Here is a 9,175-nt window from a genome sequence, read left to right as displayed (position 1 = left end):
CATTGTAAACCTTTCCCACACTCTTGCAATATTCTAAACAATGTTTCAAAACTCTAAATGCTCTAAAAGAGCACAGAATGTCATGATTTCAGCTCCCTGCCTCTTCTGCTCTTTGCCGCCTGCAAGCGCTCTTGGCCACGCCCACTTCTCAGCTTGCACAGAGAACAGCTGATCAGCTGCAGCAAGAAGTCTATCCTGCAGTTTGGGCTGCACAAAGGTGCATCAGGTGATAACCTTTTAAAAATAATTGATCTTAAATAAAAATTCCATGCTGATCGTGCGACTCATCCATCAATCAGCCAATTGTGTGTCATGTCCAATCTTACTTTGATAAACTGCAATAAGAGTGAGTCTGAGATAAATGAACCACAAAGTATCGAGGGACTACTGTATTCAATTTTAACAATTCGTTTAAGTAAATGAGGTCAATTTGTTCTCCAGTATTGTAAGCCTATAGCAAGCTAACCCTAACTATAGGATTTATCAAAAAGGAAAGTCTTTAAACTGGACAACGCGTCAGCTTTAAGGACAGTATCTGGAGGTTGGTTCCACAAGAGAGGAGCCTGAAAACTGAAAGATCTTGCTCCCTTTCTGCTTTTGGAAACTCTAGGAATCACAAGTAAACCTGTAGTCTGAGAGCCAAGTGCTCTGTTAGGAAAATTTGGAACAATAAGATCTGTAATATAAGATGGAGCTAGGTTGTTGAGGGCTTTGTAGGTTAGAAGTAAGATTTTGAATTGTATTCTGGATTTGACAGGGAGCCAGTGGAGAGAAGCTAAAACTGGAGAGATATGATCTCTCCTACTAACTCTCATTAAAACTCTGGATTAATAATAAGTCAGACAAACAAATCTGAGAGTTCAGACAAAAACTGTTTAAAAAATGGACAATAAGTGTTTCACATCAGTAGGTTTTATTGGCATAATAAGCTAAAACCAGTAACAGTGCTCACAACCATCAAATAAACGTTCAAGTGACCCGTCCTGATGTTCTGCCCAACTCTAGATCCATTATGTCACAATGACGGTCTGACCAAACCGATTCAACTTTACATATGAACATCTTTTTTCGACAAAACAACCTCAGTTCCGTCTTATTTATAACAAAACTGTTCTCATCAGTAATTTCAAGTCTTTCATTTTCTAAGTTACGACTCCCACATGTAACAGAAGACAATAAAGTAGTTTTTATAGTTCAGGTTAATCAAGAAAGGCACAGCAACAGGTATAAAAAAGGCAAATAGTTCAATTCTAATTGTTTCTTACAAATATAGTCATTTTTCCCTTTGTGTTGATAAAAACATTGAACCACAGAATTCAGAATAATCACCTGTACATCAAGTTATTAAATACAGAAAGTTTATTTCCCTTTCTGAGAAAATGGGAAAACAAATGTCAACTATAATAATATTAAAAGGACATTTAAATTATTTTAAATCAATAATTGTCAATGTTTTTATGTATAAAAACATTGACAATATGAACCCTTTTTGTTGAGACGTTCAAGTTAATCTGCATCCTTAAAAATATTGATTAGACTTTACCTCTGAGTTAAAACTTCTATAATTTATTAAAGATGATTGTACACATAGATATGTCATCATTGGATAATGATGTAATTGAAAAAAATCCCTTTACTTAAAAGAAGCTATCATAAGTTTGCTTTTGTTAAGAGAGAAATAAATCTGATCTTTGGTTCCATTTGTAAATAAGACTCCAACATGTGGCCCAGTCTGATACACCGTTATTAGCTGTAGATCAAGGAAACATGTTTGTGGCCCGAAACATCCTGCAGGTCTCAGCAGGACACACGTTTACCCAAATAAAGAAGCTGCGCGCCTCGCTCTCTGGGTGATCCTCACAGAGACTGGTAACCTGTTGTTCTTCTTCTGCGGCTCAGCAGGTACACCAGCACCACCACCACCACGAGCACCAGCAGCGTCACGCCCACAGCAATGGCTACTTTATAGCTTTGTGAGTCAGCAGGGCAGATGTCGGCTGCAAAACAAACAAATGGCACAAAAACTCATCAGAGATCTAAGATCTGATCAAACTTTACGGTTCAGCAGTGTGTAGCTTCATTAAGGAATGTGTCACCTTCGATGCCAGAGTTTTAGCTGTTTTGGAAACATTTTAATGTGAATGCTAATTGCTGAATGATTTTTCTAAAAGCTGCTGAAGAAGTTCTGTATCTGTATTTCTATTTTATGTTTTCCTGTCTGCTGTGCATGTTTGGTTCTTTTGTACAGCACTTTGGTTGGCCTTGTTGCAGTTTTAAGTGCTATATAAATAAATTGGTATGGTATGGTAAGTTGAAACCAAGCTGAAAAGATTTCATCAATAACAGCTGCGAACAGCTGACGTTAGCTGAAAGCAGGAAGATAACAGCAGAAAGCAGCAGAAATGTGTAGATAAAGCTGAATGTAGCACAAATGAGCAGAGTAATCAGAAGGAGAGAGGCTGAATAGATTATAAGAAATCTGAAATTAGCAAAAAATTAAATGAAATGAGCAGAAAAATCTGAAATCATTAATAATAAAGTAGATGAAGCAGCAAACAAGCTAAAATGGTCCGAAACAGTCTGATAAAAAACATTAAATGTTTAAATTATTAGAAATAAATCAAATAGGGGGAAAAAAAATCTGAAAAACAGCTAGAATTTACAGAAAAACACCTAAAAGGTGGCTGAAAAGCAGAAAAATATTGATTTAGCCGAAGGAAGCAGAAATTGATGCAAATAAATAAAGTGAGCAGAAAAAGGTTGAAAACCGCTCAAAGAGTTTGAAGGATGCGAGGAGAGCTCATGCATTTTCAACGAGGAAAACATGGTTGACAAAGCTAAACATTAAAAAAAAGAAAAGAAAAAAGCACAAATATCAAAAGTCAGAGCAGGAATGTCCTGAATGAGCCGAACATTTTGATTTATGAAATTTTGAAACAGAACAAAAACAGATGAATAAGTTATGTGCTGAAAAATGTACAGAATAAAAATGGATCTCAGTCGTGAGAACGTTTTATAAAGATTCACAAAATTATATCTATACACTGGGGTCAGAAGTATTTGTAATGTGTGTGTGCGTGTGGGGGGGCACACTGGTGGGGGGTCTGGGGAGGACTAAATTTTGAACAAATGCCATTTCCTGCATTCTGGTATATTTTAATGGGTTATCTACATTTTCCTACATATATATGTAAACATTTGATTCAAGAACTATTTTACAGAGTAACAAGTATCCTGACCAACAGCTCTCCTTGTATGACTAGAGCATGCTCCATTTCTCTCAAGCATCCTAACCCCTCCCACGCCCCCCCCCACCCCCCCAAAAAAAAAACCGGTAGACAACTGCCGGCACTTACGTAGCACTAAACTAGCGTGCAACACAGAAGTGTCTCCCCCTTCTTCCCCCTGCCCCGTCGACAAAAACCCCCGAAGAGATGAGCGCCCTTCCAAGCCAAGTGACCTCAGAGAAACGTTGCATGAGGTATGGAGTTGTTATAAGTAACCAGGAAAACCTGGAGTGGACTCATGGTGGTTGTAGCTGAGTGGCTAGAGAAGTTATCCTCCAATGCAAAAGTTGGGGGATCGATTCCACCAGCAGTCATATGCTGAAGTGTCCCTGGGCAAGACACTGAACCCCTCATTGCCTCTGATGTGTGTCCCATCAGTGCATGAATGTGATAAAGCTCTGATTATTCTTTGTATAGATCTAGTAAAGTGCTGTATGAATGGGTAAATGAGACACAGATTGTGTTGTAAAGAGCTTTGAGTATCTTAATAAAATAGAAAGGTGCTATATAAGTACAGTCCATTTACCATTTACTTTTAATGGTTTGAGTATTCTCCTATTAATCAAATGGAATGGATTCGTTCACAAAAAAATAGAAACAGTGCTGGGTGAATCAATATTTCATGATAAATGTGTGTGTGGGGGGTTTCCAAATGATTTTTTTTTTTTTTTCATGTGAGGGGGACATGTCCCCTTCACATATTATTGATATTACACCTATGTATCTATTATGTTTGAGTATATGTTGCGCAGACATGGGCAATGTATGGTTCATTTGTTTTAAATATCTTGATTTGGTCCTTTAAAAAATGTTGCAGTGTGATATTGAGGATGATTCAGCTACTATCACAACAAATTTCAGTTCAACATTTCTAAAGGAAATGATTATCCATGCTGCTGATTTCTTACCCATAACCTGTTATATTCATACCATCTGCTCACAACGAGCTCATGTTCAGGCTGCTGTTTAATACACCGTATTATATTATTATTGTTTAGCATATGTCGACTTAGATCCTTGTAAACTGTTTCTTTTTTTTTAAATGTACTGTACTTTATATCTTTGCTATTTTTGGATGTAACTGGGACCTTGTGAACACAGTTTTGTTCCACCTCCTGTACCACGTGATGTGAAGGACAATAAAGAACCTTAAAATCGACTGAGTTATAGCCTTTAATGTGTCGGCAAAGGTTGATTAGCTGTGGCGGCCATCTTGAGTTGGGTTAGCTTCAAATGTTAGAGTTTCAGAAGTGCGGTGAAGATTGTTTTCTAAAGGTTTCACTAAAATCTGTCCAGTGATACATGAGATATTTTGCTAACAGACCGACTTTAACAGTTAAGGCCCCCCACATACTCGGGTTCACTGTGCGTACTCCGTGAGCCACGCGAACTCCGTGCGTACTGATGGTTGAGGCTTCATACTCGAGCGTACAGATTTTAATTCTCTTGTGACAAATTACTTCATTTCTCACAATTTCAGTCATGGTGTCAACGGATGAGGAGGAAGAGATCACTTGCCTCTTAGCTTTAAAAACATCGTATATATAAAAATGTATAAAAAAACAAATTGAGATATTCTTAAAATAATAATAATAATATAAGGTGGTACATAAGGCTATTAAACCAGACCAGGGATGAAGGAGAATTGAATACACTGGTGAAGGACATGAAGACGATGGACAGCGAAAAACATTTTGAATATTTTCGAATGGATTCTATCAAGTTCGATGAGTTAGTTAGGTGCTTTACCACCAGGGCAGCCACCGCGCACCTGTCAGCGCTGCACAGAGAGCGGCAGTCGCGCTGCGCGTCCGCGCTGCAGTTGGTGTCGCATGTAAAACAGTTCGATGCGAACACCGTTTCTCACTGGGCAGTTTATTGTGTGACACAGAGTACGCGTACGCAGTCATAAAAATTGATCTTTGCGCGAACATGGCCGGTGGACGTCCGCTTCGAGTACCCACGGGCCTCCGTGGAGTGAAGTACGCCCGAGTATGTGGGGGCCTTTATTGTATTTCCGAAGTTTTAGGCAAAAATGTTGGACAATGTGTGGGGCTCAGAATATGTGTTGTGAATGACTCTCAGCTACTACCACACTATATTTGATCTCAACATCTCTAAAATTTATAGTTATGATCATTCTTGTAATGGCTACACAGATTGCTGTGTGAATTGGGGTAACTTCAAAGGATAGTTGTGGATGTACATCGATTGATTACTTTCTGACAGTTTCATTCTAATCTGTAATTTATAGGATGTTTTGCTAACACTGCAGACAAATTTCCTTATGCATGCACAATAATCCAGGTTGAAAAATCTAACAAAATTAAGTCAGGTCCTCTGGACGGATTAAAATAAAACAAACTACAGACAAATACATACACACATGGGCAAATTAGCAAACAATTTAGCCCCCAAACTCCCAGAGTGTGACTGGGTGCCTGTTTGAAACTTTATCCCATCTCTTTCCTGTAAAACATTCTTCAGTAGCAGCTTGAAAAGCTTCCTGCAGACAGGAAAGCATTTTAAGGCGAGGGTGGGGTCAAAATCTGCTGTTGTCATGAAGAAGCAAAAAAACACAAGGCTTCAACATGGCAGCCATTCCTGCAGGCTGGTGCTGAAGACTCTGGTTAAACCTGTTGGTCCTGACCTGCAGGCAGCTCAGCTGACTTCCTCTCTGGAACGTCACGTTTTTGAAGCAACAAGTTGGTCAGGAGAGCATCGTCAGCAGAAAGACCGAGTCCAGACAATTCCTGTTGCAGTCAGGCTGAGGCTGCTTTTTGATTTCTCTGCATGTAGTTGTGCAATCAAACTACTTCTGTTTTTTTTTTTTGCTAAAGATGCAATATATGTATACACATTTTTTGCTACTTTAAGCTTTTCTTTACTCTTTTGTTACTTTTAGCTTGTCATTTGCAACTTAAACTTTTAGCTAGACTTTTTAAAATATACTTTTAGCTATCCTATTAGTAATTTTATTCTGAAACTTTCTAGCTAGCATTTAGCTACTTTTAGCTCTTATTTAGCATTTTGTTTCTTTCAGCTTTTAATAAGGGTTTAGCTATTTTTTGCTATCTTTTTGATGCCAAAGCTCAACGCCATTCATTGTTACTTTTGTATATCATTTTGCTAGTTTTTTAACTTTAGCTAGTGTTTTGAATTTTTTAGCAGCTCAGTTTTCGATTCTACAGTCAGTTTAGTTTTCTTTGGGACTTCAGTTTATAATAATTTCAGAGGACAACATTCAAATGTTTTGACTTGTAAATAGCATAAGTATAAAGAGAAGAGCTCAAAAAAAAAAAAAAATCTGCTGCCAGTCAATCTCTGTGGTCACCGTGGTAGCCACACACATATGTCTCTCACTCCCTGACACCCAAATCAATAAGTTAGATGGAAATTTACTGAAAAATAAGCCTCAGACTGAGTTGCTGTGGAAAAGCTGTAAATCAAGGCTTAAAAATGTTTGATTAAAATGTAGCAACTTTTTATATTTCTACAGTGTTTAACGTAGCAGACCATTAGACTTTACACATTTAGTTTTGAAGAGAATAATTTGAGCTGAAATGTGGCTGAAGTGTATGAAAGCTTGGCTACGCACCCTACATTTTAGGGGGATTGAAGAGAAACTGATACAGGTAAGAGAGACGGCAGAAATGCTTACAGCCCCCCCCCCCCCCCCCCCAAAAAAAAAGCTGTGGCAGTATTAAGAGATTCTTTTCTAAAGGCCTGAAAATTTTAGACCACTTGACATTTTGTGTGGCGTCATCATCAGTCAGCTAAAAGTTTTGTGGTACCCACAACCTTAATTTTAAAAATTTCAAGGTATTTGTTGCTATTCTGCAACTGTTTTGCTGCGCATTAAGTGTAGAATCAACAGACTGAGGAACAGCTTCTACCCCGAAGCTGTTAGACCCATGAATCCCTAACCAGAAAAACCACTGTCATGCCACTTTAATTGGAGATCTGACACTTTATCTGTACTGCTAATTGTCCATGCTGCTGATTTCTTTCCCATAAGCTGTTATATTCATACCCATCTGCTCACAACAGACTCATGTTCAGGCTGTTGTTTAATACTCTGTATTATATTATTATTATACTTTATATGTTTGCTATTTTTGGGTGTTACTGGGACGTTGAGTATACAATTTCATTCCACCTCATGTACTACATGTGATGTGACCTTGAACCTTGAATCTTCAGTAACTAAGAGAAGAAAAAAATGACAAATAAATGTTTTGGTCTGGTTATTTTAGCAGTTGTCCGATGTTCCTTGTAGGAGACAAACAAATGTGTTTCAGTGTGTTTCAATACCTCATTTTGTATTTTGCTTTGTGTGTTACCTGTTGTTCTGTCTGTACAGCACTTTGGTTGGCCTTGTAGCTGTTTTAAGTGCTCTATAAATAAAGTGGCATGGCATGGCAACATAATAAAGTTCTAAATTTAGATTTCTAACCATTTAAAAAACTGCCAACATTTCTCAATATAAGATGAGCTTGAACTTTTCTGAAAAGTGGTGGGCGACATGCATTCCTTCTAGTGATGCTAGACCTCTAATGTTAGATTGTTTTTGATCAAACAAACTTTTATTAGTATTTTTGCTCAGAATACTTACGAGAGCCAAATGCATCTTTAGTGATGTTGAAGCCTTGCATCTGGTCCTTAGTGATGTCGAGGTAGAGTCCATTGCCCATGAAGATGGACTCACCCTTGCATGAGTAGGAGTGGCCAATTTTTGCAGGGAACAGATGCAACGAAGCGTTGTTGGCAGTGTACGGTTTTGCAACTTTACCAGCAACTGTAAAGAAATGCTCAGGTCATGTCACAAGGTAATTACCGTTCCCTTATGAGAAGATGGTGATGAGATAAATTCACTTTAAGCAAAACTTGATGGGCTGCATAATGCTGCAGGAGGGTGGTTGTTACTGGCATCACATGCTTACAAGAAACCCAACAGGTTGTGTCTAAATATAACTGATGTGGTACACACAAATAAGGAAACTGAACTTCGAAAATGCTTGACCATTTTTGAAACTGGTGCAATTCCAGAGCGTTTCAAACGTACCGGCCTTGAAAGGGTATGACAGGCTGAAGGACAGAGTATCAACGTAGGCCACGTTGTCAGCAACGCTCTGGGGAAAAGAAAGAAAAAAGGACAAGTTGTACTCAAAGCTGCACACAAAGTTTTTAATCATCATTGTTGGTAAATGTGAGCTATGACAGGTTAAAGTTTAATGAAAAAAAACAAACAATTCAGCCCAGGTACAGGAAGAACGTTGAATTGGTTTGAACTGTTGACAGTAAAGTCTGTGATGGGAGAAAGGAGCCTGTCTGACCAGTTCGATCAGTTTTTGTTTATCCACACTTTACACCTATCTGGATGACAATCAGCTTACACAACCAAAGAAACCCAGAACTGCTGCATCTATCATGTGATGCATGTAGGACAGGTTCTTTAGTAGGTCCAACTGGAGTTGATTAAATACACTAGTATGAAGTCTTCATGGAGCCAGCCATGATAAAACTTTACCTCTTTGTTTATAGTCACCTTTTCCTTTAGCACATTTACTTTGCTTCATATCCCTACATATTCAGAAAAACTTAATAACAGATTTGTAAATCCAGTCATTTTTTTAAATTGCAGTGAAAATCTTAAATATTTTATACTGCCTATCAGTGGGAACCCTCAGGGCTGCTAAGAGAACCTCACAGCTAACAGTACCACACTGCTAACAGGACCACGGTGCTAACAGAACCACACTGCTAACAGTACCATGCTGCTAACAGAGAATCATACTGCTAACAGGACCATGGTGCAAACAAGACTACATTGCTAACAGTACCACACTGCTAACAGTACCATGCTGCTAACAGAGAATCATACTGCT

At 38.3% G+C, this 9,175-nt stretch overlaps 1 protein-coding gene across 1 annotated transcript in view; it reads right to left on the bottom strand.

The window, feature by feature from the left end:
- Positions 1-912: 912 nt before the first annotated feature.
- LOC119415069 (lysosome-associated membrane glycoprotein 1) overlaps positions 913-9,175 on the bottom strand; it is a 19,851-nt gene continuing 11,588 nt past the window's right edge. Inside the window, exons 4-6 of the mRNA XM_037682210.1 lie at positions 8,353-8,419; positions 7,903-8,085; positions 913-1,997 (exon numbers count right to left, since the gene is read on the bottom strand). Of these exons, the coding sequence (XP_037538138.1) occupies positions 1,858-1,997; positions 7,903-8,085; positions 8,353-8,419 (390 nt within the window). The 3' untranslated portion in view covers positions 913-1,857. The remainder of the gene's footprint in view (positions 1,998-7,902; positions 8,086-8,352; positions 8,420-9,175) is intronic.

This window comes from Nematolebias whitei, chromosome 1 (genome assembly GCF_014905685.2).
Source record: "Nematolebias whitei isolate Nwh7 chromosome 1, NemWhi1, whole genome shotgun sequence".
Lineage (NCBI taxonomy): Eukaryota > Metazoa > Chordata > Actinopteri > Cyprinodontiformes > Rivulidae > Nematolebias > Nematolebias whitei.
This window is presented reverse-complemented; position numbering and strand designations above follow the sequence as displayed.